Source organism: Nerophis ophidion, linkage group LG03 (genome assembly GCF_033978795.1).
Source record: "Nerophis ophidion isolate RoL-2023_Sa linkage group LG03, RoL_Noph_v1.0, whole genome shotgun sequence".
Taxonomy (NCBI): domain Eukaryota; kingdom Metazoa; phylum Chordata; class Actinopteri; order Syngnathiformes; family Syngnathidae; genus Nerophis; species Nerophis ophidion.
Window position 1 is genome coordinate 44,389,017 of NC_084613.1, and position 27,710 is coordinate 44,416,726.

The 27,710-nt window shown below is 44.8% G+C and overlaps 1 protein-coding gene across 2 annotated transcripts; it reads left to right on the top strand.

Annotated features, from left to right (window-relative positions):
• The first annotated feature begins 22 nt into the window (after window positions 1-22).
• Window positions 23-17,242, top strand: ap5m1 (adaptor related protein complex 5 subunit mu 1). 2 transcript variants are annotated; one of them, XM_061895309.1, is made up of 8 exons: window positions 23-247; window positions 4,466-5,126; window positions 5,204-5,431; window positions 5,498-5,637; window positions 6,995-7,080; window positions 7,166-7,278; window positions 12,588-12,684; window positions 12,771-17,242. In XM_061895309.1, the coding sequence occupies exons 1-8, from the start codon at window positions 180-182 to the stop codon at window positions 12,845-12,847; spliced, it is 1,470 nt and encodes a 489-aa protein (XP_061751293.1). In that variant the 5' UTR covers window positions 23-179; the 3' UTR covers window positions 12,848-17,242. The 2 variants fall into 2 exon arrangements, with proteins under 2 accessions (XP_061751293.1, XP_061751292.1); XM_061895308.1 differs by lacking the exon at window positions 23-247 and adding an exon at window positions 273-749.
• Window positions 17,243-27,710: the final 10,468 nt, after the last annotated feature.

Sequence of the window (27,710 nt, forward strand, 5' to 3'; positions counted from 1 at the left end):
GTTCTTGTCAGGTGATTGGCGCGTATTGTGTCACGTGAGATAGCAACAGGAAGTAAGTTGCCGTGTGTCGCCGATGCTTCCAGTAATACATGTCCGTCGATGAAATGACGAAAGTATAATTTTACATATTTTAAAGTTGTCACTTTTTGTGTAGCTTTTTGTATAGTGCAACTGCATAAATGAGTTTTCGTGCTTTGTGGATTATTTCTCAAGATAATGGGGAAAATGCGTCTGTACGCTTTTCAAGGTTAGTATATAGCTTTTTAATAATTGGTCTGTTTTAATTTCTGCGTCTGTATTTTAAATAATTACATATGACGGCCATATGTACAATGTAATAATATATCTATGTCTTGTGACGTCACCATCCATTCATTTTCTAGATAATCTTACTTATCTCACCATATGAAATATAACTTTCATCCATTCATTTCCTACCGCTTGTCTCTTTTGGGGTCGTGGAGGGTGCTGGAGCCTATCTCAGCTGCATTCGGGCGGAAGGTGGTGTACACCCTGGACTAGTCGCTGTTTCTACGCAGGGCCAACACAGATAGACAGACAATATTCACACTCACATTCACACACTAGGGACCATTTAGTGTTGCCAATCAACCTATCCCCAGGTGCATGTCTTTGGAGGTTGGAGGAAGTCGGAGAAACCGGAGGGAACTCACGCAGTCGCGGGGAGAACATGCAAACTCCACACAGAAAGATCCCGAGCACGGGATTGAACTCAAGACCTTCTTATTGTGAGGCACATGCACTAACCCCTCTTTCACTGTGCTGCCTTGAAATATAACTTACATCACTAATTATTATTTATTTATTCATCCATCCATCCATCCATCATCTTCCGCTTATCCGAGGTCGGGTCGCGGGGGCAACAGCCTAAGCAGGGAAACCCAGACTTCCCTCTCCCCAGCCACTTCGTCTAGCTCTTCCCGGGGGATCCCGAGGCGTTCCCAGGCCAGCCGGGAGACATAGTCTTCCCAACGTGTCCTGGGTCTTCCCCGTGGCCTCCTACCGGTTGGACGTGCCCTAAACACCTCCCTAGGGAGGCGTTCGGGTGGCATCCTGACCAGATGCCCGAACCACCTCATCTGGCTCCTCTCGATGTGAAGGAGCAGCGGCTTTACTTTGAGCTCCTCCCGGATGGCAGAGCTTCTCACCCTATCTCTAAGGGAGAGACCCGCCACACGGCGGAGGAAACTCATTTCGGCCGCTTGTACCCGTGATCTTATCCTTTCGGTCATGACCCAAAGCTCATGACCATAGGTGAGGATGGGAACGTAGATCGACCGGTAAATTGAGAGCTTTGTCTTCCGGCTCAGCTCCTTCTTCACCACAACGGATCGGTACAACGTCCGCATTACTGAAGACGCCGCACCGATCCGCCTGTCGATCTCACGATCCACTCTTCCCTCACTCGTGAACAAGACTCCTAGGTACTTGAACTCCTCCACTTGGGGCAGGGTCTCCTCCCCAACCCGGAGATGGCACTCCACCCTTTTCCGGGCGAGAACCATGGACTCGGACTTGGAGGTGCTGATTCTCATTCCGGTCGCTTCACACTCGGCTGCGAACCGATCCAGCGAGAGCTGAAGATCCCGGTCAGATGAAGCCATCAGGACCACATCATCTGCAAAAAGCAGAGACCTAATCCTGCGGTTACCAAACTGGAACCCCTCAACGCCTTGACTGCGCCTAGAAATTCTGTCCATAAAAGTTATGAACAGAATCGGTGACAAAGGACAGCCTTGGCGGAGTCCAACCCTCACTGGAAATGTGTTCGACTTACTGCCGGCAATGCGAACCAAGCTCTGGCACTGATCGTACAGGGAACGGACCGCCACAATAAGACAGTCCGATACCCCATACTCTCTGAGCACTCCCCACAGGACTTCCCGAGGGACACGGTCGAATGCCTTCTCCAAGTCCACAAAGCACATATAGACTGGTTGGGCAAACTCCCATGCACCCTCAAGAACCCTGCCGAGAGTATAGAGCTGGTCCACAGTTCCACGACCAGGACGAAAACCACACTGCTCCTCCTGAATCCGAGGTTCGACTATCCGACGTAGCCTCCTCTCCAGTACACCTGAATAAACCTTACCGGGAAGGCTGAGGAGTGTGATCCCACGATAGTTGGAACACACCCTCCGGTCCCCCTTCTTAAAGAGAGGAACCACCACCCCGGTCAGCCAATCCAGAGGTACCGCCCCCGATGTCCACGCGATGCTGCAAAGTCTTGTCAACCAAGACAGCCCCACAGCATCCAGAGCCTTAAGGAACTCCGGGCGGATCTCATCCACCCCTGGGGCCTTGCCACCGAGGAGCTTTTTAACTACCTCAGCGACCTCAGCCCCAGAAATAGGAGAGTCCACCACTGATTCCCCAGGCACTGCTTCCTCATAGGAAGACGTGTTGGTGGGATTGAGGAGGTCTTCGAAGTATTCCTTCCACCTATCCACAACATCCGCAGTTGAGGTCAACAGAACACCATCCGCACCATACACGGTGTTGATAGTGCACTGCTTCCCCTTCCTGAGGCGGCGGACGGTGGTCCAGAATCGCTTCGAAGCCGTCCGGAAGTCGTTTTCCATGGCTTCCCCGAACTCTTCCCATGTCCGAGTTTTTGCCTCCGCGACCGCTGAAGCTGCACACCGCTTGGCCTGTCGGTACCTGTCCACTGCCTCCGGAGTCCTATGAGCCAAAAGGACCCGATAGGACTCCTTCTTCAGCTTGACGGCATCCCTCACCGCTGGTGTCCACCAAGGGGTTTTAGGATTGCCGCCCCGACAGGCACCAACTACCTTGCGGCCACAGCTCCGATCTGCCGCCTCGACAATAGAGGTGCGGAACATGGTCCACTCGGACTCAATGTCCAGCACCTCCCTCGTGACATGTTCAAAGTTCTTCCGGAGGTGGGAATTGAAACTTTGTCTGACAGGAGACTCTGCCAGACGTTCCCAGCAGACCCTCACAATGCGTTTGGGCCTCCCAGGTCTGTCCGGCATCCTCCCCCACCATCGCAGCCAACTCACCACCAGGTGGTGATCGGTAGAAAGCTCCGCCCCTCTCTTCACCCGAGTGTCCAAAACATGAGGCCGCAAATCCGATGACACAACTACAAAGTCGATCATGGAACTGCGGCCTAGGGTGTCCTGGTGCCAAGTGCACATATGGACACCCTTATGTTTGAACATGGTGTTTGTTATCGACAAACTGTGACGAGCACAAAAGTCCAATAACAAAACACCACTCGGGTTCAGATCCGGGCGGCCATTCTTCCCAATCACGCCTCTCCAGGTTTCACTGTCGTTGCCAACGTGAGCGTTGAAGTCTCCCAGTAGGACAAGGGAATCACCCGGGGGAGCACTTTCCAGTACTCCCTCGAGTGTTCCCAAAAAGGGTGGGTACTCTGAACTGCTGTTTGGTGCATAAGCACAAACAACAGTCAGGACCCGTCCCCCCACCCGAAGGCGGAGGGAGGCTACCCTTTCGTCCACCGGGTTGAACTCCAACGTACAGGCTTTGAGCCGGGGGGAAACAAGAATTGCCACCCCAGCCCGTCGCCTCTCACTGCCGGCAACGCCAGAGTGGAAGAGGGTCCAATCCCTCTCGAGAGAAGTGGTTCCAGAGCCCTTGCTGTGCGTCGAAGTGAGTCCGACTATATCCAGCCGGAATTTCTCGACTTCGCGCACTAGCTCAGGCTCTTTCCCCCCCAGTGACGTGACGTTCCACGTCCCAAGAGCTAGCTTCTGTAGCCGAGGATCGGACCGCCAAGTGCCCTGCCTTCGGCTGTCGCCCAGCTCACAATGCACCCGACCTCTATGGCCCCTGCTATGGGTGGTGAGCCCATTGGAGGGGTGACCCACGTTGCCTCTTCGGGCTGTGCCCGGCCGGGCCCCATGGGAGCAGGCCCGGCCACCAGGCGCTCGCCATCGTGCCCCACCTCCGGGCCTGGCTCCAGAGGGGGGCCCCGGTGACCCGCGTCCGGGCGAGGGAAATCTGGGTCCATGGTTTTTCATCTTCATAAAGGTCTTCGAGCTGCTCTTTGTCTGATCCCTCACCTAGAACCTGTTTGCCTTGGGAGACCCTACCAGGGGGCTTTATGCCCCCGGACAACATAGCTCCTAGGATCATTGGGACACGCAAACTCCTCTACCACGATAAGGTTGCAGCTCAGAGAGGAGTATTTATTTATTCATACATTTTTATTGTTATTATTAATGGAGTATATTGTGAATAAATTGAGAACAAGAAGTGAACAAAAGTTTTAGCAACTGCTATGTAAAGGAAAAGGGGTTGGATTGAACAAGATCTGCTTCTTGCTACTCCTTTTCGAACATGTTGAATAGAGAATCTGGAAATTGTGGTGTATCATGTTGTATGTCTGCATGTTCGAAATAAACTCAAACTCACACTAATTGTATCTGCTTGTGCTCCATGTTCACTCACGCAGGAGGTTTGCTACGGTGGAGCACCGTGCAAAGATACTAGCAGGCTCCTCCTATGTAGCTGTTCCAGATGACAACACTGTGCTCAAACTCCTGCTGACTGAGCTCGGCCTTTCAGATCAACAGAAGTCATTCGTTCTTCTCAGAGATGATTGCCGTCGTTGCCCACGGACACCTGTTCATGAGTTGTGTGTGGACGGTCCTGGCCAGGGAGCACTCTGGCCAGTATTGGTCATCACTCATGGACCTCTCATCCTAGCTTGCCTAGGTCTAGTGGATGTCCCGGCTGAGCCCCGGCCCCCTTTAACCAACCTGCTGTCCGTTTCCCTGGGCATCACATTTTTGACTGGTTTGCAGAATTTTCTCCTGGACTCTGGGGGTAAGATCGATAGTGAAGTGACAGCCTCTCGACTGGCAGCGCTGCCCACTGTGCTCCTGCATGTTTGCCCCTTTGGTACACCCCTTGATGTGCCCTCTTTGGGGGTACTTGCTTTAGCCTCTGTTCTCGCCCCTGCTGGGAACCAGAAGCAGCCAGCCTGGAAAACAGGCTTCCACAAGGGACGTGCTGTTGTGAACATAGCACTAACAGAAACGGTGCGCTCAAAACAGTATGGTGACCCAAGTAGACAAGATACGTGGGATGTATTTGGCACGGTGATGTGCAAAGTAAGCTCTAAAGCAAAATTACTTTTTGTACTAATTGCTCTCAGTCTGTTCATTGCACTTCGTTTTACTATCAACAGTGTGAAGTGGAGGGGGTGCTCCCAAATGTGACAGTGACCCTTACTCTGCCACCTAATGGATCACCATTGCAGGATATTTTGGTGCATCCCTGCGTCACCTCATTGGATTCCAATATCTTAACAGCGTGCAGTGTTGATAACGACGATGGCTCATCTTTCTCTGGACCTTACAAGTTTCCTTTCTCTCCTCCTTTGGAACCCTTTCGACTTTGTGGCTACACATCTCAGGTTACAAACACACAGCTAATACAAGTTCACATTTTCTTTGTTAAATACGTCCAACATTTTCCACAGGTCCCTGTTCCTCCTATTCTGGGGTCATACCAACTGAAGGAAGAGCAAAACCACCTGCTTGTGTCAGTGACTCTCAAACTTCATGAAAGCGTCAAGAATAGTTTTGAGTACTGTGAAGCACACCTGCCTTTTTTTAACAGGTAAACTATTTTAGTATTATGCCATTTTTCATTTATCATCATTTAATCAGTCAGTGAAGAAATACAATGTAACGTCAAACACAAATCATCTCAGGTCCCTGGTCAGCCATGGATTTGAACACATTTCAAAACAATTTCTTTCCATTGGAAATATTGAAATTATAAATATTATCATACAATTAAAATGTCACCACAAAACCTCAACCATACTGGCAATTTTTATGGCAATATAGTCATCATAGAAGTGTAAGAAGAAGCTAGCCACTACTTATGGTAAGGAATAACAAATGTAAAACTACTCAGACTGATGACACCTGACTGTCACACTTCATTTCCTCACAAATATACAAATAATATAACCATTTTTAAAAGTAAGACAGAACATCAGTAATATCCTATTTTTACTTTGATAATAAGTATGTATTAACTGTAAACTTTCATACAACTCTCAGTGTGTATTCTCCCCTTCTCATGTTCCTTCGCATATTACTTTTTTCAGTTGCTCTTTCTTTTGGAGTATATGCGGGTAAAAAACAAAACACACAAATCCAAAGAAGAGGTTCCACAATATTGTGATTTTGCCAGCAAGTGACAATTACAGTAAGTCGTAAAAGCACTGTATGCATTTATCTGCAGTTACTGTATCTGGAGTTGCACAACAAAAGGAAAATAATAGTATTCTATATTTACATTAAAATACAATCAAATTTTTAAATATCGACGATTTAGACAAGAAGGTACTATATTGCATCACAAACCAACATCCTGACGACACTGCTCTGGCCATTGATGCACGCATGGCTATAATTCATCAGCTCGCGGGGTAAGGATCGCATTAATAATTTCCTATTTTTACTTGTCTATTACATGCATGAATGTATTGTGGAGTATGCGAGTGTGCTAAAAATGTTTTTACTCAATGTATTATTTTGTCTACTTTCTATTAATTATTATTGAAAAGGTTCCTAAATCGATTGCCCTTTCCAGACCTCCCATTTAAATATGGCAGAAAGACAATAGACACTAAGAACAAGACGATAGGAAACTTACAATATTTGAAGTATGATTATAGTAAAACAGTGTGATTTAATGTAAATAAAAAGCCCATTGTCCTGTACATGGTGTTTGAAAAATTGTCTCAGAGAATTGCAATGTCAAGCCTAATATTCAACCACATTTATACTGTAGTAGAATTGTGCTGCACTACAATATTGTGAAATATAGCTCATGGTGACAAAATTGGAAGTAATGTTGTACCACAGATCAACACCATACTGATAAAAGAATCTTAGACTACCTTAAATCCAAATATATTTTTGTTTAATGTGTTTGCATTATATTTATTTTTTTTGTGCAGACCTCAGATGGGGTGTGTGGATGTTAAAGTGAGCTTTGGACAACTAGATGTTTCTAAGGAGAAGAACCTTCTTGTGTGGGTCCTCGGTAAGAGTTGGTTACTCAGAGAATACATTCTTTAAAGAAAGAAGGAGAACAACTACGGATTTTTTTTGCCTTCATTAACATTCAGGACAAAAGTTTCCTAAATCTCGCGAAATCACAATGGAAGGCAACATCGACTTTTCAGGTCCGGCAGCAGGACCGACTGACCCCCTTTGCACAGACCTCATCGCCTATGTCAAAGTAGGTTAATACACAAAACTGCTGCAATTATAAATCTGCAAGTTTATATATATTGCACCATATGTCGTATTTTCAAAGATGACAAGTTGGTAATAGTTCAGACATAAAGGCATATGTGTAAATCATCTTGAAATGTAAAAAGTACTGTGGTATCTCAGTTTTTGTGGGCCCCACTTTGCATTCCATATTCTAAATACATTTTCACCAAAAGTTTGCCGCGGTTTTGGTATACCATCATGTATATGGAATGGCCAAACATAGTGCCTAACAAACTAATCTCTTTCCACGGAATTGAGTGCCCAAACAAAGAATCCCACGCGTTGGTGATTTAAGCGGGGTACACACATAAAAACAACCGGGCTGTTTTTGTCTGATTTATCCCACTTCTGATCAAAGGTGGCAGACGCTCGCTGTAGAAAAATGGGTAGATGTTGGGTAGGGATATAAATATAAACGGTATTAATGAAAACTGTGGTAAAACTCCCATCCATCCATCCATCTTCTTCCGCTTATCCGAGGTCGGGTCACGGGGGCAGCAGCCAAAGCAGGGAAGCCCAGACTTCCCTCTCCCCAGCCACTTTGTCCAGCTCCTCCCGGGGGATCCAGAGGCATTCCCAGGCCAGCCGGGAGAGATAGACTTCCAAACATGTCCTGGGTCTTCCCCGTAGGCTCTTATCGGTCGGACGTACCCGAAACACTTCCCCAGGGAGGCGTTTGGGTGGCATCCAAACCAGATGCCTGAACTAACTCATCTGGTTCCTCTCGATGTGGAGGAATAGCGGCTTTACTTTGAGCTCCTCCCGGATGATTGAGCTTCTCACCCTATTTTTAAGGGAGAGCCCCGCCACCCGGCGGAGGAAGCTCATTTCGGCCGCTTGTACCCGTGATCTTGTCCTTTCGGTCATAACCCAAAGGTCATGACCATAGGTGAGGATAGGAACGTAGATCGACCGGTACATGGAGAGCTTTGCCTTCCGGTTCAGCTCCTTCTTCTTCACAACGGATCGATACAGCGTCCGCATTACTGAAAACGCCGCACCGATCCGCCTGTCGATTTCACTATACACTCTTGAACCAGACTCCGAGGTACTTGATCTCCTCCACCTGGGGCAAGATCTCCTCCCCAACCCGGAGATGGCACTCCACCCTTTTCCGGGCGAGAACCTTGGACTGTGACTTGGAGGTGCTGATTCCCATCCCAGTCGCTTCACACTCGGCTGCGAACCGATCCAGTGAGAGCTGAAGATCTTGGCTGGATGAAGCCATCAGGACCACGTCATCTGCAAAAAGCAGGGACCTAATCCTGCAGCCACCAAACCAGATACCATCAACGCCCTGACTGCGCCTAGAAATTCTTTACATGAAAGTTATGAACAGAATCGGTGACAAAGGGCAGCCTTGGCGGAGTCCAACCCTCACTGGAAACGGGTCAGACTTACTGCCGGCAATGCGGACCAAGCTCTGACACTGATCTTACAGGGAGCGGACCGCCACAATCAGACAGTCCTTTCCCCCATACTCTCTGAGCACTCCCCACAGGACCTGCCGGGTTACACGGTCGAATGCCTTCTCCAAGTCCTCAAAGCACATGTAGACTGGTTGGGCAAACATCCATGCACCCTCAAGAACCCTGCCGAGACTCTAGAGCTGGTCCACAGTTCCACGACCAAGACGAAAACCACACTGGTCCTCCTGAATCCAAGGTTTGACTATCTTCTCTCCTCTCCATTACACCTGAATAAACCTTACGGGGAAGGCTGATTGTGATCCCACGATTGAACACACCCTCCGGTTCCCTTTCTTAAAGAGAGGAACCACCACCCCGGTCTGCCAATCTAGAGGTAGGCGATGTTGCAGAGTCTTGTCAACCAAGACAGCCCCACAGCATCCAGAGCCTTAAGGAACTCCGGGCGGAACTCATCAACCCACGGGGCCTTGCCACCGTGGAGCTTTTTAACTACCTTAGCGACCTCATCCCCAGATATAGGAGAGCCCACTACAGATTCCCCAGGCACTGCTTCCTCATCGGAAGATGTGTTGGTAGGATTGAAGAGGTCTTCGAAATATTCCCTCCACCGATACACAACATTCGCAGTTGAGGTCAGCAGAACACCATCCCCACCCTACACGGTGTTGACATTGCACTGCTTCCCTGAGGCGGCAGATGGTGGTCCAGAATTGCTTTGAAGCCATCTGGAAGTTGTTTTCCATGGCTTCCTTGAAACTCCTTCCATGTACGAGTTTTTGCCTCCGCGACTGCTTGTCGGTACCTGTCTGCTGCCTCCGTAGTCCTATGAGTCAAAAGAACCTGATGGTACTCTTTCTTCAGCTTGAAGGCATCCCTCACCGCTGGTGTCCACCAGTGGGTTTTAGGATTACCGCCACAACCGGCACCAACCACCTTGCAGCCACAGCTCCAATCGGCCGCCTCGACAATAGAGGTACTCAACATGGTCCACTCAAACTCAATGTCCAGCGCCTCCCTCGTGACATGTTCAAAGTTCTTCCGGAGGCGGGAATTGAAACTCTCTCTGACAGGAGACTCTGCTAGGCGTTCCCAGCAGACCCTCACAGTGTGTTTAGGCCTGCCAGGTCTGTAAGGCGTCGTCCCGCACCATTGCAGTCAACTCACCACGATAGAAAGCTCCGCCCCTCTCTTCATCCGATGACACAACTAGAAAGTCAATCATTGAACTGCGGCCAAGGGTGTCCTGGTGCTAAGTGCACATAAGGACACCCTTATGTTTGAACTTGTTGTTTGTTATGGACAATCTGTGAGGATCACAAAAGTCCAATAACAAAACACCACTCTGGTTCAGATCTGGGCGGCCATTCTTCCAATCACACCTCTCCAGGTTTCACTGTCATTGCCAATATGAGCGTTGAAGTCCCCCAATAGAACGAGGGAATCACCCGGGGGAGCACTCTCCAGTACTCCCTCGAGTAAATCCAAAAAGGGTGGGTACTCTGAGCTGCCGCTTGGCGCGTAGGCACAAACAACAGTCAGGACTCGTCCTACCCCCCGAAGGCGGAGGGAAGCTACCCTCTCGTCCACCGAGTTGAACTCCAACGTGCAGGCTTTAAGCCGGGGGCAACAAGAATTGCCACTCCAGCCCGTCGCCTCTCTGTGCTGGCAACGCTAGAGTGGAAGAGAGTCCAGACTGTCTCGAGAGAACTGGTTCCAGAGCCCCTTGCTGTGCGTCAAAGTGAGTCCGATTATATCGAGCCTGAACTTCTCCACCTCGCGCACTACTGTAGCTCCTTGCCCCCCAGCGAGGTGACGTTCCATGTCGCAAGAGCTAGGCTTATGTAGTTGAGGATTGGACCGCCAAGTACCCTGCTGAAAATTTTAATTTCCCCTCGGGGATTAATAAAGTATGACTGATTCTGATTCTGATTCTAAATTGGCTTCCACCCAGCTCACATTACACGCGACCTCTATGGCCCCTGTTCTGGGTGGTGAGCACATTGGAGGTGGGACCGACGTTCCCTCTTCTGGCTGTGCCCAGCCGGGCCCCATGGGGACAGGCCGGGCCACCAGGCGCTCGCCATCATGCCCCACTTCTTGGCCTGGCTCCAGGGGGGGGGCCCGGAGACCCGCGTACGGGCGAGGGAAATCCGGGTCCTTTGGGTAAAAATCCCGACGGTTAGTATTACTGTTTCAAAAGGCGAAGTGAACTTTTTTTGGAGTTTGGCTTACCATTCACAATTCATATGTCAAACAAGAAAACATGTTTTTCTCTTTTTTTATGCAATTTAATTTGTAATATTAGGCTTGTACAAGACCACTAATTAGTCTTTACTGCCCAAAAACCGCTCACAATATTCCCAATTTACATGTCACCACCTGAATATTAACAAAGTATTAACGACATTGCTATTATAAGCGCTAACACCGAGGGACTACTCTTATCAGTGCCGTAATCACATATTGAGTCGGTGAACTGCTGCATTGCCTCTGAGTTGGTAAAAGTTAAATCCGTATAATGATCCATGCCTCTCACTTGTATAGCAGAAGGTTGTGGCCATAAACCTGGAAGTTACCGGTAGTCAAATTTGAGATTCACTTTAGTCCCGGAGACAACGCGATGATCGACCACAAAAGTCGTTTTTTTTTTTTTTCACCTCAGTGAGGATTATGCTGAATTCAACATCTAAACAGAATACACAAGTTTTGAGAGCAGACACTATAAAATGATTGTTTAATTATGTTTGTACTTCGTATTTGTTGTTCAGCATTGAGCAATACTGCTACATTATGTTCTCATGAAGTCTGCCATGTTTGGTAATAGTTGTATTTTAATGAAGGAAATAGTGAATGTTGTGAAATAAATGTGTCGTAACACTTCAACTGATATTAAATGTCATTATTATTTGTCTGTTACTAAATTATTTACATACTTACAGCATGTATATAAAACGGTGTTGGAGGGTTTTGATTGTTTTTTAGGGCTTCATAGACCGAATAGATGAAATCCCCATTGCCTGCATTGTTAGCCACCCTTTGCTAGCTTTTATTTACGATTTGATATGCATAAAAAAAAAGAAAATTATATGTGTGCTTGTCTCACACAGGCAATGTAAATGATAGTCAAAATCTAAAAAAAAGCGCTATAGTTTATTTGCTAACGGGGCGGCGTGGCTGTAGTTGGTTGAGTGGCTTTGCTAGCAACTTAAGAGTACCAGGTTTGATTCCAGCTTCCGCCATCTTAGTCACTGCCTTTGTGTCCTTGGGCAATACACTTTACCCACCATCCTCCAGTGCCACCCACACTGGTTTAAATTCAGCTTTAAGATGGAGATAATGGGTTTCACTATGTAAAGAGCTTTGAGTCTTTCTAGGAAAAAGTGCTATTCAAATATAATTCACTTCACTTTCTATATAGAGACTGCAAAATAATCCACCATGTGGACAGAGAGAGTTGGAATACTTGCTCTTTTTTAAAGAAGGTGAGAAACACTATTGAATTCAAGAAAGAACTCCTAACAAAGTATGTGTGGCTTCTGCATAACCCCCTTTTCTCTGTTTGTAATGTTTAGTTGAATTTGTCATTTATACATATTTTTAAAAGTGTTTTCTGTATGTAAAACTACTATTATTATTTATAAAAAGTTTTTTGGGTGTCCGTGCCTGGAACATAATTTTTTGGTTTGTATTATTTGTTATGGGAAAAATTGCTTTGCTTTTCGTACAATTCGGTCTTTCACAGATTTTTTGAAACAGATTACTAACAAAAACTGAGGTACCACTGTGTTTGTAAGCTATATGTTGTTTTAAAGTGATTAACTGTTTTTGTTTTGCTTCCAAGTTGTATTTCAAAGTGCCTGACATGACGCTGTCAGGATGCTGTGTGGATCAGCACTCGGTGCAGGTCTATTCCTGTGCCAAACCAAAGATTACGACTTGTAAGTTTGTGCTATTTTTTTTTAAACTATTGCTACAAAACATATTTTTTGTAAACTAAAAGTATTTTTTCCCTGCTTTCATGCAGCTCGTGAACTCCAATCTAAGGACTATTTCATATGGAATTCCACCGGAACTTCTCCTGTATCCCAGATGTTACTCTAATATGGACTCAAAAAGGCGACAAGTATTTATTAGGGCTGTCAAAAATTGTATGTTAACGGCAGTAACTAAGTTTTCTCATTAATTACATTGCATTTTTTTTAACCTGATTTACACATACGCATCATGGAAAGCCACACTTTTGTCATGACGGGGGAACTGTTACGTGTTGCCCTGATTTTGTCTGGAGTTACTCCAGGATGTAAAGACATGGCTGCTCGGAGGATCAATAAAGTATTTATTAATAAATCATAATTTCACACGAAGCAGCAAGATACAAAAAAAGTCACAAATAGACAGTGGTGCAAACTAACTAGATAAGGCACAGAGTAAAAACATAGCGGGAAGCAGGAGATAGCAGGCCTGTGTTTAGAAATTACGAAACAATGCATTATAAGAAAATAAAACTACCAAACAGGAAATGATGACAGAAACAGAATAAATGGTGATTAATCATGATTAAATAATTGTAAAACTGTAATTAGTCTGATTACTTTTAGGTTTTTTAGTCTTCCTAATCCAAGTATTTATGTATGATACTTTGATACGACATTTCATGTAAATTGTAGTCTGTTACTTCAGCTCAATACATATAGCATTTATGTGACAGTAAACATAATTTGTAGTTTTTTGTGGATACAAATAGACTGATTAGGATTGTTTAACTGGAAGAAATATTAATTTGAGTTCAATCACTTTCGGCCAGGGTCGGCCTTTCTTTATGATCCCCCTCACTCATAGTTAGCCCGCTGCACACACAAGGGCCACCCCTCACTCTGACAGGCCCACTTCAGTGACTCTCTGTCACTCGGATAATTAGCAGCTGGGGCCTTGTCATCAGCTGTTGTGGGTTTGGAGGGGAGGGGGGCACGGAGAGTCCTGAAAGGCTTGGCCGCCTCGAACACTGTGTTGGCTACAAAAGGCAACTCTTTAGAGCTGGCAGGGGTCCTTTCCCCCGCCCTTACTCCTTTTGACCCCATCCCCGCCCTGTCAACTAGCAAGTCGTTCATACACATAACCTCTCCAACTAGACTGTGATTGAGCACTGACCCCGCGGCCCTCCTAGACATTAAAGCAGCCAATCACATTCAGCCGACAGCCCTTGGCTAATTGGTAAAAAAAAAAAAGTCACAAGTACGGTTGAGGTCTGGTTGCCTCTTGAGTTTACGTGCACTAACTCAATTAGAGTTTTTATTGTAGCAAAGCAGGACAATCTTTACTCATCAAACTGGAGATAATTTTATTTTGCGACCCTTAACCGTAGCAAGTCACACTCACTTCTATTAACTGCAATGGATAACCAGTTGATGAAGAGTTAAATCAATGGAAGTTGTATCCAGCTTATCCGTGAGTGCCCCCTTTGTCTGACTGTTGGCCTCTTGTGACCCTCGCTGGGCCAACTGCTACATTCTCACGTGGATTTCCACTCACAAGGCTGACCATGACCAACCCTGTCAATTGGAACCACTCGCTCACAAGGCATCCTTCACCTTCTCTTTAAGTGTCCGCGCCAACCGGCGGCACCAGAACCACTCAGCCTTCCTACCCTCCACCTCCATAGTGTCGATGGCTGGTAGACTAGAAAAGGTTTTTATTTTTATTTTAAACGTCCTTAGTGTCTTCAATATGAGGCCAGACTGCCAGCGGAACAGCTTGTTTGAATGTGGAAGCAGCTACATAGCCTTTAGTAGTAAAGATTACATTCTGTTTAAAAGTTCACCCACATTTTCTTTTAAATGCACTCTAAAACACACTTTGAAACGGCATTGCCATAAACAAGTCAACATCAGTGGCCTAGTGGTTAGAGTGTCCGCCCTGAGATCGGTAGGTTGGGAGTTCAAACCCCGGCCGAGTCATACCAAAGACTATAAAAATGGGACCCGTTACCTCCCTGCTTGACACTCACCATCAAGGGTTGGAATGGGGGGTTAAATCACCATAAATGATTTCCAGGCGCGGCAACGCTGCCCACCGCTCCCCTCACCTCCCAGGGGGTGAACAAGGGGATGAGTCAAATGCAGAGGACAAATTTCACCACATCTAGTGTGTGTGCGACAATCATTGGTACTTTAACTTTTAATGTTTTAGAAGTCCTTACAATGTGTGACAGCATCTCTTCCAGCACAATAAGGACACCTAGTGGTAGATTGCTAAATCAAGCCCGTTGATTTTTGCAAATAAACTTACATTGCAGTTATGTCAATTTCTACTGCTTCCAAATGTGTTGCGAATTTCTTAAAGATATAAGCTTTTGTGATGTGATTGCATATTTTGTACCGTTATTAAGCTGTAATATTGGGTGTTTAGGATGGTATCACATTAGTTTTTCAGCTTTTTAAAGATTGTTCAGAAACAATTTGTTTACTATTTATGGACCAGTTGATGAGATGAAGTGATGGAGGACTAATTTATCAACCCTTTTCAAGTCAAATGATGTATACCCCGAGTCTCTTTGATACTTTCAGCCTTAATACAGTAAAGGTTCATAAACCGAGCCTTGTGCTATACCTTACTTTCATCTGCAGAGGGCACACTTAACTCACCAATTACACGTACCATTCTCTGAATGTTTTCATGTTTTCAAGTTCATTTGTTTAAATAAACATAGTTACGAAAAAACTGTAAAGAAAAAATAAGTATAAAACATGCAATGAAGCTGGGCTTTAACATTATTTTTCAATCAGTCATACATCACAGACCCTTACAGAATACAGTAAATCCTCATTTATCACTGTTAATTTGTTCACGGCCTGACTGGTAGTTTTATTTCCGTGAAGTACAAAACCCAAAACCAGTGAAGTTAGCACATTGTGTAATTCGTTAATTTTCCGTTTCCATATGAGTCGGGAAATTGTGTTAGATGTAAATATCAATCAATCAATCAATGTTTACTTATATAGCCCTAAATCACTAGTGTCTCAAAGGGCTGCACAAACCACCACGACATCCTCGGTAGGCCCAAATATAAACGGAATAAAATGATTTGCAAATCCTTTTAACCCGTATTCAATTGAATGCACTATAAAGACAATATATTTGATGTTCAAACTCATAAACTTTATTTTTTTTTTTTGCAAATAATAATTAACTTAGAATTTCTTGGCTGCAAAACGTGCCAAAGTAGTTGGGAAAGGGCATGTTCACCACTGTGTTACACCACCTATTCTTTTAACAACACTCAATAAACATTTGGGAACTAATTTTTGAAGCTATGAAAGTGGAATTTTTTCCCATTCTTGTTTTATGTAGAACTTCAGTCGTTCAATATTCCGGGGTCTCCGGTGTCGTATTTTACGCGTCATAACAAGGGAGTAGGTTTGATTTTAAGATTGGTGGGGACACAAAAGTGCTCCAAGGCAGCACTCTGAAAGTTAACTTTTTTTTTTTTTTACATTAGTAATCATAATTTCACGTCTTGCAGATGTTGTAGGGTAAAGCAACTAAAATGAAAGCAAAGGAGACAACTTCAAAGAGTTTTCATCTTTACTCTTTAGTGTAGGGCTGTAGTGCAACTGTGCATCATACTGTCAATTAACATAGCCTACTATCCATCAACAACATCAGAAATACATTAATGCAATACAACATTGTAAATAAACATAAATGAACTGTAATAATCTCCAGCCTCTCCTTCTCTACTTCCTCCTGCCTCTCTTCCTCTAACTTCTCTGGCCTCTCCTCCTCCATCTCCTCCAGCCTCTCTGCTGTCTGTCACCTTACAAAAAAATATGTTGATGCATAACAGATACATTAGGGAAAATGACCATAGAGCTTGATGGTACCCTTACTGCCTGAGCAAAAAGGTTTTTACTAAATATGAATATTATTTAATATTAATTAATTATATTTTATAATTGTATAATCACATGATCGTCTAGTGAGGTTTTATTGTATTTCCACCACAAAGTTTTGTTCATTGGTATTTTCAAACCGTTGATCACTTCTACACAAATACATGAAACTAAAATATAATGTAAAAAATAAAACGATCTGATTGGCTGTTAACCCTGGTTTAAATATTCTAAAGCCTTATCACAGCGCAGGCTATCACTCCGCCTCAGGCACGTATGACTGGTATGAATGGAAGTTGTTGTCATGTATCCATGACAACGGACTGTTGCAGTCCATAGTAAAAGACAGCTGATGTTTTTACGATGTTAAAAAACGGAGACTAAAGTAGTTGAATTCACATGTTTAAGGTTAACTTTCACCTCTGGGGAGGGTTAACAATGGTAGAGGGGACTGAGCATTGACTTTCACCTGACAAAAAGCGGAGGAAAAGACGAGATGCAGTGCTAATTTGGAGCTAACGTCTAGATAGGTGGGACAATTTTTTTCCACAGTGAGGCTATTTTATTGAATATGTATTTCTGGTTGAATAAAACTACATTAAATTGATTGAGTATTCCTATTTCATATTGCCTTTATTGGTAACCGTTTTATAAAAGCAATATATCACTCCAGTCCATGGTATATGCTCATTATAGCACTCTTAAGGGGCGTGACTGGAGTGATATATTGTTTAATTATTCAATATTGTTGAGCCTCTATACACCCTTGATGTAACTTACAGTTTGACTCCTAAAGAAGTCTCTTATATCCGGTTTTCTTTTCATTGACATCCTTCAAAACCTACAGCACACACGCACGCAAACAGACACAAACACAATGTAAATCACAGCACTGATATTAAAATCCATCCAGCTACCGTGTGCCAGGAACAACAAATGCCGAACATGTTGACAACTTGCACTGACAGTTGCACTCCCTCTCGTCCGCTCGCTAGCAACTAGCATGTAGGCTAGCTTTTACAAGCAGAAGGAGTGACAGCGGGGACAGCCAATCACACGTAAGTTAGCAACTAATCAGGGAGCGATATTTAGGTTAGAGGCGGGACTTCTAGCAGAGACCGACATTTAACCCTTTCTGTGCCATAATCATTGACTAAACATTACGAGCAGCGCTTGTATTGATAGTGACTACACAGTAACGGCTGGATATTGGTAGGGACGTGTCCCTAGCGTCCCTACCCAATTCTACGCCCTTGCATCATAATGCACCACACATTTTCAGTTGGAGATAGGTCTGGACTGCAGGCGGGCCAGGAAAGTACCCGCACTCTTTTATTTACGAAGCCACGCTGTTGTAACACGTGCTGAATGTGACTTGGCATTGTCTTGCTGAAATAAGCAGGGGCGTCCATGAAAAAGATGGCGCTTAGATGGCAGCATATGTTGTTCCAAAACCGGTATGTACCTTTCAGCATTAATGGTGCCTTCACAGATGTGTATATTACCTATGCCTTGGGCACTAATGCACCCCCATACCATCACAGATGCTGGCTTTTGAACTTTGTGTCGATAACAGTCTGGATAGTTCGCTTTCCCTTCAGTTGGATGACACAATGTTGAATATTTCCAAAAACAATTTGAAATGTGGACTCGTCAGTCCACAGAACACTTTTTTACTTTGCATCAGTCAATCTTAGATGACCTCGGGCCCAGAGAAGCCGGCGGCATTTTTGGATGATAAATTGGCCTGTTGATAAATGGCTTTAGCTTTGCATAGTAGAGCTTTAACTTGCACTTACAGATGTAGCGACAAACTGTATTTAGTGACAGTGGTTTTCTGAAGTGTTCCTGCGTCCGTGTGGTGATATCCTTTAGAGATTGATGTCCGTTTTTGAAGGTCACGGTCATTCAATGTTTGGTTTCCGGCCATGCCGCTTAAGTGGAGTGACTTCTCCAGATTCTCTGAACCTTTTGATGATATTATGGACCATAGATGTTGAAATCCCTAAATTTCTTGCAATTGCACTTTGAGAAACGTTGTTTTTAAACTGTTTGACTATTTGCTTACGCAGTTGTGGACAAAAGGGTGTACCTTGCCCCATCCTTTCTTGTGAAAGACTGAGCATTTTTTGGGAAGCTGTTTTTTTACCCAATCATGGCACCCACCTGTTCCCAATTAGCCTGCACACCTGTGGGATGTTCCAAATAAGTGTTTGATGAGCATTCTTCAACTTTATCAGTATATATTGCCACTTTTCCCAACTAATTTGTCACGTGTTGCTGGCATTAAATTCTAAAGTTAATGATTATTTGCAAAAAAAAAAAACGTTTATCAGTTTGAACATCAAATAGATAGATAGATAGTACTTTATTGATTCCTTCAGGCATGTTGTCTTTGTAGCATATTCAACTGAATATGGGTTGAAAAGGATTTGCAATACATTGTATTCCGTTTTTATATTTATATTTACATCTAACACAATTTCCCAACTCATATGGAAACGGGGTTTGTACGTGTGGATGCATAAAAAAGCTCCAATGAACTTTTAGCCATCCCAATCTAGATTTATCTTTGTTTCTGCCATTCAATGTTAACTATTCTAACAAGAAATGCCACTGAGTCTGTGGCTTTATGTTCATGTCTGTAGAGCAGGACACCTAAATCTGCTGCTGCAGCTGGACGGACTGCGTCCCATTTGGAGGGCTCATATTCGGCGCCGGCGCCCCCCGCAACCCGAAAAGGGAATACGCGGTAGTAAATGGATGGATACGAAGCTCCTGCAGTCCTGGGTTCAATTGCAGGCTGAGGATCTTTCTGTGTGAAGTTTTCATGTTCTCCCCGTGAATGCGTGGGTTCCCTCCGGGTACTCCGGCTTCCTCCCACTTCCAAAGACATGCACCTGGGGATAGGTTGATTGGCAACACTAAATTGGCCCTAGTATGTGAGTGTGAATGTTGTCTGTCTATCTGTGTTGGCCCTGTGATGAGGTGGCGACTTGTCCAGGGTGTACCCCGCCTTCCGCCCGATTGTAGCTGAGATAGGCGCCAGAGCCCCCCGCGACCCCGGTAGAAAATGGATGGATGGTTGGATGGATGGATATTCTTTTTTTTGTTCCGCCCAGGTTATCTCTCTCTCTCTCTCTCTCTCTCTCTCTCTCTCTCTCTCTCTCTCTCTCTCTCTCTGTCTCTCTCTCTCTCTGTCTTTCTGAGCCCTTTAATGCATCTCTCAATCCAAAATTAATAATTCATGCCTATAAATGCACTTCAGCTTTGTCCGTACATCTTTCTGCCTGAGCCAGTTTTTGTTTGGCCCTGGAGGACACCTCTGGAAGCGATTGGACCTTTCTGGTAAATGGCTGAGTATTGTTCCAAACGATAAAAACAAAAACAATTAGGCAATTTTACTGTCTCAGTGGAAGTAAGCGTCTTATCCTTTGCAGATAAACAGTATATGGATATTGAAAGACCTGCACTGTTGTGTGGATAGACCCAACTAACCTCATTTTAGGTTCAATAAAGCAGGGGTTTCCTAACTGTTTCCCCCGATGGCGGCATACTGAAAAATGAATAAATGCAATGTACCTGTACACACACACACACACACACACACACACATATATATGTATATATGTGTATATGTGTTTGTGTATATGAATATACAAAAACCAAAACCAGTAAAGTTTGCATGTTGTGCAATTAGGAAATTAAAACAGAATACAATAATTTGCAAATCCTTTTCAACTTATATTCAATTGAATAGACTGCAAAGACAAGATAGTTAATGTTCAAACTGAGAAACATTTTTTTTTTTTTTTGCAAATAATCATTAACTTAGAATTTAATGGCAGCAACACAGTGCAAAAAGTTGGCACAGGGGCATATTTTACCATTGTGTTACATGGCCTTTTCTTTTAACAACACTCAGTAAACGTTTAAGAACTGAGGAGACACATTTTTGAAGCTTTTCAGGGGGAATTATTTCCCATTTTTGCTTGATGTACAGCTTAGGTACAGCTTAAGTTGTTTAACAGTCTCCGTTGTGGTATTTGACGCTTCATAATGCAACACACATTTTCAATGGGAGACAGGTCTGGAATAGAGGCAAGCCAGTGTAGTACCCGCACTCTTTTACCACAAAGCCACGCTGTTGTGACACATGCAGAATGTGGCTTGGCATTGTCTTGCCGAAATAAGAAGGGGTGTCCATGAAAAAGACGTTGCTTGGATGACAACAATGTTGCTCCAAAAGCTGTATGTACCTTTCAGCATCAATGGTGCCTTCACAGATGTGTATATTACCTATGCCTTGGGCACTAATACACCACCATATCATCAAAGAGGCTTGATTATGAACTTTGTGCCGATAACAGTCCAGATGGTTCTTTTCCTCTTTAGTCCGGAGGACACAACGTCCACAGGTTTCCAAAAACAATTTCAAATGTGGACTCGCGCCGACCCATACTTGCCAACATTGAGATCTCCGAATTCGGGAGATGGGGGTCAGGGGGGGTTGAGGTGCAGGCAGCATACCTCTTCCCCTTCGAGCTGTCCTGGATGAAATTAAATTATTTTTTCCAATCATTTTGGAACTTGCAAGCGTATTTCTTCTTACTCGTTGTCGCCATGTCTCTTCTTCGTTCTTCTGCTTCGTCTCCTTCTTGTTGTGTGTGCAGTTGTGCACTGAGCTCCAAAAGCCGTAGAAGTTATTGTAGCGTTTGGGAAGAGTTAGTGCTACAAGGGCTTCTGGGTATTTGTTCTGTTGTGTTTATGTTGTGTTACGGTGCGGATGTTCTCCCGAAATGTGTTTGTCATTCTTGTTTGATGTCGGTTCTAATGAGTGTACAAGGCCTCATGTCTCAGAGTACAGAGTCTACCAAATAAAACAGGACACGTCCTGACCTCAATTTGACTCAGTGTGCCAAACACTGCACATACAGGAAACAGATACTTGAGCAACAACGAGCATAACAGGAAACCAAGAGTAGTTCAGCATAATTATCCCTAGACACGAGACACATAGCAACAGACGTCAGTCAGTAGACTGACCAATCAGATAACTACTGGCACAGTATATAAGCTGCTGCACAGCAAACTCTCATGAGATCGCTTTGGGTTTTACTGGTACTACTGTTCAAGGGTACTGTACGATCTCCGCTCTCTGCAGACTGCGTTCAATAAAATACTTCTACTTGACTCAACTTCTGCCTCCTCGAATTGTGTTCCTGCTGCCGGCCCGGGTGAGACGGCACTAGAAGTGCCTCTCAACAATTTGGGGGCTCGTCCGGGATCGAGGGAGTTGTGAGGAGAACATCGAGAGGACCATTCGGACCTAAAAATGTTCTTCATGGACAAAGGACAAAGACACTAGCCGGCACTTACAAATAAGGTAAGCAGAAACCTGTTAAAAAAAATTCTGCATATTGGAAACTACTAAAATAGTGTCCTGTCCTATGTACTTGTAAGAAAACATAAAAACTAAAAGAGTCAGTAGAAGTGTAAATCTAAAATAACTTCGATACAGGAGGAATACACAGTAACCTCGAGAGTGGCGTAACTCCACCTGAGATCCGACGGGGTCCAGGAGCGGTTAGTACCGCGGCTGGGTTAGAGTCCCGGGGGTTGAGGTCCCTAAATTCTAGTTGTTGTTACAATATGAAAACTCCAAAAACGTTTGGGAAAATAGGTTTATAAACCTTGGAGAGATTGAAATATCGCTGTATAAAACTCCTCAAAACAACAAAATAGGTTATTTTACGTGGGAAAAACGAGGGGAGAAGAAAAATACAGTCGAAGGAAACTGCAGTTGAAAACAGAGACTGAGTAGTCTTTCGATAACACAACTTTAAGCTAAAGAAAATACTGTGTGGGTATCGAATGTGTATGTGACACTAACTTTGTGTGTGTATTTTAAGTGTTGTTGAGGTAAGAAGGGAAGTGGGGAGAATAAGACTCTGAGTAAATCGTTGTGTGAATACTCGTTGTGTGCTGGGTCTGCAGCTGATGAACTGACGGGATACCTAACGGTGTAAACGAACGTCGTTCATTCGCTACAGTTTAGGGCAGGGTGGGCGGTGAAAACCATCCATATCTGACCAACAGACACGCAGCGAGGGCTAAATCACCCAGTTGATAAGCGAGATATCTTATCTTTGGCGTAAACGCTGTGGTTCTTGTGATAGGACACCCAGTGGGAGACCGGACCGACCTTTAGGGCCGGCCTAGAAGCTTGTCTCTCAGAGAACCGCAGTGGGCTAACGCAGCTATCTCCGGGAAGATTGTTGTCGCAATAAAACTGCGGAGCTCACAGTCTAGTTAAACTGGAAGGAGAGTTTGATAGAGAAATAGATGATGATGGATGGGGCCCGGTCAGCCCATATGTCACCCTATTGACCCAAATTGGATCCACAGCTAATGCCCTAGCTGCTACATCAAAGCCAACAGATAAAGAGAAGAAAATAACAAAAGCAAAACAAAAATTAGAACAACTTATTCAGGACATGGGGAAAACATTGGAACACAGCGGGCCCTTAGGACAATTGATACTTGATAAGCTGAACACAGCCGCTGTAAAGACAGATGAAGCGGAAGAGCAGGGAAAGATTGCAGGTTTGTTGCAGAAGTCCAGTTGGAGGAAAAAGGAGCGCGACTGGGAGAAGGAGCGACGGGAGTGGGCTGAACTGTTGATCTGCTGGCAAAGCACCAAACATCTGCACCAAAGGGAGCTTCACTCCAAATCGGTAACTACACCTCATGTCCCCACATGTCCTCCACCCTATGCGCCTCCAACCCACGACATGTCGCATCTGCGTACCCACTTGTGCCCACAGCTCAGGGACAAGTAGCCAGGTATAAACCATTCTCTTTTGGTGATGTGCAAGCAATGGTAGATAAATTACCTCCAGTAACCGATGGAGGAGGGCTGTGGATGAATAAATTAGACACCTTAACAGCCGGCCACACTCTGGCATTAGGAGATTTCCGCGCTGTTGCTGCTCGGTGCATGACCCAGACTAATCTTAGAGATGTAGAGACGGACGCAAAAACTCTAACACTGTCCGGTGAGGTCAGATTCACCCAACTCTGCACTGCTCTTGGTGCTGCAATGCGTAGTCATTTCCCACTGCCTAATTCAGCCGTTATGCCTAAAATTAGATGGGACCCCCAAACAAAACCCCAGGCAGTTTTTATGTGAAGCCAAAGAGGCCTGGACCAATCAAACCGGCCAGCACCCCGGTAACACTGGGTCACAGGCCGAGTGGTTCCGACAAGCAGTTCTGAGTGGAGTGCCTGAGTCAGTGCAAACAGCCATGAAAAGTAACCCTGACTTTGTACATGGGAGAAGCATCTCGTTCATCACCTTACCACGGCTCAAGACAAAACACAACAAGATGAGAAAGACAAAGCAGATTTGCAGGCACAATTACTGAAGTTACAACTAGCCAAAGCTAGAGATGACTTAAACGACAAAAAGAAGGGGAAGAAAGATCAGGTCAAGGTTATGTCTCAAACTGTACAGCAGTGGGACGGCGATAACGCTCAGGAGTCTGGGACGCCACATTTCAGAAGAGGGGGAGGACAAAATAGGGGAAGGGGAGGCCCACGGGGTGGAGGAAGGAGGGGGTTTTCAGGGGGAAGGCCTCAAGGAGGAAACCAAGGCTGTTTCCTGTGTGGGGACTCCTCCCATTGGGTGAGGGAGTGCCCATATAACTCTGCACAAGGAGGGTTTCCACAGAGAGGAGGAGTTCAGAACAGGGGAGGAACACACCCTCCTCAGTCTCAAGGGAGAGGACCCGCACCACAGTTCCCCTTGTGGCAAGACACTGAGTGACACGCCCCACAGAGAAGCCCTGAACAGCACCTTACGGCAGAACCGGTGCTGTCAGCGACAGTAAATCAGGACTTGCTGCCTTTCTTAGTGGATACCGGTGCTACCGTCTCCACTATCAAGACTGTGGAAAAGAAGCTGCTTTCATCAGACGTCATAACAGTCATGGGTTTCTCTGGGGTTCCTACTACGCTGCCTTACACCAAGCCTTTCACAACACGGCTTGGCAATCAGACTGTGTTGCATCCTTTCATCTACTCCCCTGAGGTACCTTCCAACCTGCTGGGGAGAGACCTCCTGACTCGACTGGGGGCTACTATTCTCTGCTCGCCTGACGGACTAACAGTCTCATTCCCTGATGGAACATCTCTACCCTGCGCCAGTATTGAGTCTTCACATTCAAGCCAATACATGATTCAGCCAGTTGCAGACAGATCGGCTGACATCTACTGGGGTCTCCTACACTGTGAAACTAGTGATAAAGGTGGAATCCTGTCGGCTTACCTGACTTGGAAACCCTGGATCTCCCAAATACACCCCTATGTGGCCCCTCCTGACCCTCCTCATATGACATTGTTTTATGATAGAGAGGATACACAGTGGTATGAGGAACAGTTTAGCAGGGACATAGAGGGAACTAATTGGGCTCTTTCCACTAATAACATTTATGTGGCTCCCATAGGTGTAGCGGCAGAAGTTTCTCTCACCCCAGAGCAACTACAGTGGTACATGATGAGTGACGAGGCTTCCCCCCATATGTCTTTAGCCTTACATCCAGAGCACCAAGCCAAAGAGCTGGGTTCTATAGTTAAAACAGCACAACTGCAAACTGATTGGCAGAGGGTTGGCTCTTCGTTGTGGTATTCACCCGCAACCCAAATCTACAAAATACAGGTTTCTTGCACTGACCACGCTCTCCTTGAACACGCTCAAATCTCCTGCCACCATGGCCGAGAGAAAACAGATCACCCCGAAGCAGCATTGTTGCTGGATTCACTGCCTGACTCACTATGGTCCGCTGGGCCCACGGATGTTGGCCTAGTCGACTGCCCCCCAGTTACTTTCAAGCTGAAAAATAACAACCCAGTGTGGGTTCCCCAATACCCAAGTAAAAAAGACGCCGAAATCGGCATTGCAGATACCATTGAAGGTCTATTTGAAAAGGGGGTGTTGGTAAAAACATCCTCGGAATGGAACACTCCCATATGGCCCATTGAAAAGAACGGCACTGGTAAATATCGCATGGTTCATGATCTTAGGGCCATTAACTCTGCGTTATGCACGCAAACCATCCCAGTTCCCAACCCTTACGTTGCGTTGACTCTGCTCTGACACTGAGACAACCCCAGACACCGATAGGGAACTTGTACATGTAAAAACGCCTCACCGGAGGAGAAATCACTATGGCTGGCCAGAGGCTGCACAAAAACCGACGATTTGTGGCGAAGTCCAGATGGCCGGATTGTGCTACCACCTGGAATAAAAAACATAGCACTAACTGAGGTGCACGGAGTGGGACACGTCGGGGCTGCACAGATACAGAGAAACCTCGAAAATTGGTGGCACCCATTTTTGAAAGATATGTGTTAATATCATGTACATACTTGCCCTGAATGCACCATGTATAATGCACGTCAAGGGTACTGTACGATCTCCGCTCTCTGCAGACTGCGTTCAATAAAATACTTCTACTTGACTCAACTTCTGCCTCCTCGAATTGTGTTCCTGCTCCCGGCCCGGGTGAGACGGCACTAGAAGTGCCTCTCAACAGTTCACAGTGTGGCGTATATTTGTAACAGTGTTAAAGATTTTTATACGGCCCCCCTCAGTATGACATGTATGGCTGTTGAGCAAATATGCCTTGCATTCACTTGTGTGTGCGTGTGTGTGTGTGTGCTTGAAATTAACGTTATCATTTAACCAGTTAAAAGATCACACAACGTATCAGCATTTCTTGACATCTTCAAATAAAGATCATTGTTAAACCCGTTCAACACTACATTATTATGTGACTGGGCCGGCACATTGTTTATACGGAGGAAAAGCGGATGGCTGGACAGCTGCCGGCTGTTAAGGGGTGAAGGTCTCAGGTGAGAGAGGACGCTAAAGGTACCTTTAAGGCACACCCCCAATATTGTTGGCCGGGTGAAAATCGGGAGAATGGTTGCCCCAGGAGATTTTCGGGAGGGGCACTGAAATTACCAAAATACCAAAATGGATACATGGATGATATAGCAGAGGATTGGCAGAATGTCATGTGGTCAGATGAAACCAAAATATAACTTTTTGGTATAAAATCAACTCGTCGTGTTTGGACGAAGAAGAATACTGAGTTGCATCCCAAGAACACAATACCTACTGTGAAGCATGGGGATGGAAACACCATGCTTTGGGGCTGTTTTTCTGCTAAGGGGACAGGACGATTGATCCGTGTTAAGGAAAGAATGAATGGGCCATGTATCGTGACATTTTGAGCCAAAACCTCCTTCCATCAATGAGAGCTTTGAATGGTTGACCAAATACTTATTTTCCACCATAATTTACAAATAAATTCTTTAAAATTCCTACAATGTGAATTCCTGGATTTTTTTTCACATTCTGTCTTTCACAGTTGAAGTGTACCTATGATGAAAATTAGACTTCTGTCATCATTTTAAGTGGGAGAACTTGCACAATCGGTGGCTGACTAAATACTTTTTGCCCCACTGTATGTTTCTGTGTATATGTATGTAAATGTATGTGTGTTTATATGTGTATATATATGTATCTATGTGTGTGTTTATATGTGTACATATATGTTTGTGTGTATATACAGTATATGACGAATACTGTACACTCACCTAAATGCAGAGTTTCAATATAAATGCTCTTTCAAAAGCTTCTCCGCACCTCTCCAAAGAACTTCCAAGCCCCTTATTTCACCATCCAGAAATAGCTCCAATACGTATGAAATGCAAGTGCAGCTTACTCATTAAAGAATACCTTGTAAAGATGAGACTTTCCTTCCTTGTTTCATATTCAAGCTCCTGGAAAAAAGCCATCCTACTCTTTCCAACAGTGTCAAGTTAATACATTTTTAAATTAGTTTGTACATGTTTTTTAAAAATTTCATTTTTTTAAGGCTTCTTGTGTAATATTAGGAAGTTGTTCATCCTAAATGATGATGTTCTGTATTTCTATTCAATACACCCTCAGTAGGTCATATAGTGGTCATGCTGAATGTAAAAAAAACAAGTTTTTTCAGAAGTCA

What these genes read in the sequence shown, in the direction of transcription:
- ap5m1 (XM_061895308.1), top strand. Translation starts at nt 628, where the DNA reads ATGTCTTTGGAGGTTGGAGGAAGTCGGAGAAACCGGAGGGAACTCACG. An exon ending in TTTGTGGCTACACATCTCAG is followed by an intron (nt 5,432 to 5,497) that starts GTTACAAACACA and finishes CATTTTCCACAG; the next exon opens with GTCCCTGTTCCTCCTATTCT. An exon ending in ACCTCATCGCCTATGTCAAA is followed by an intron (nt 7,279 to 12,587) that starts GTAGGTTAATAC and finishes TTTGCTTCCAAG; the next exon opens with TTGTATTTCAAAGTGCCTGA.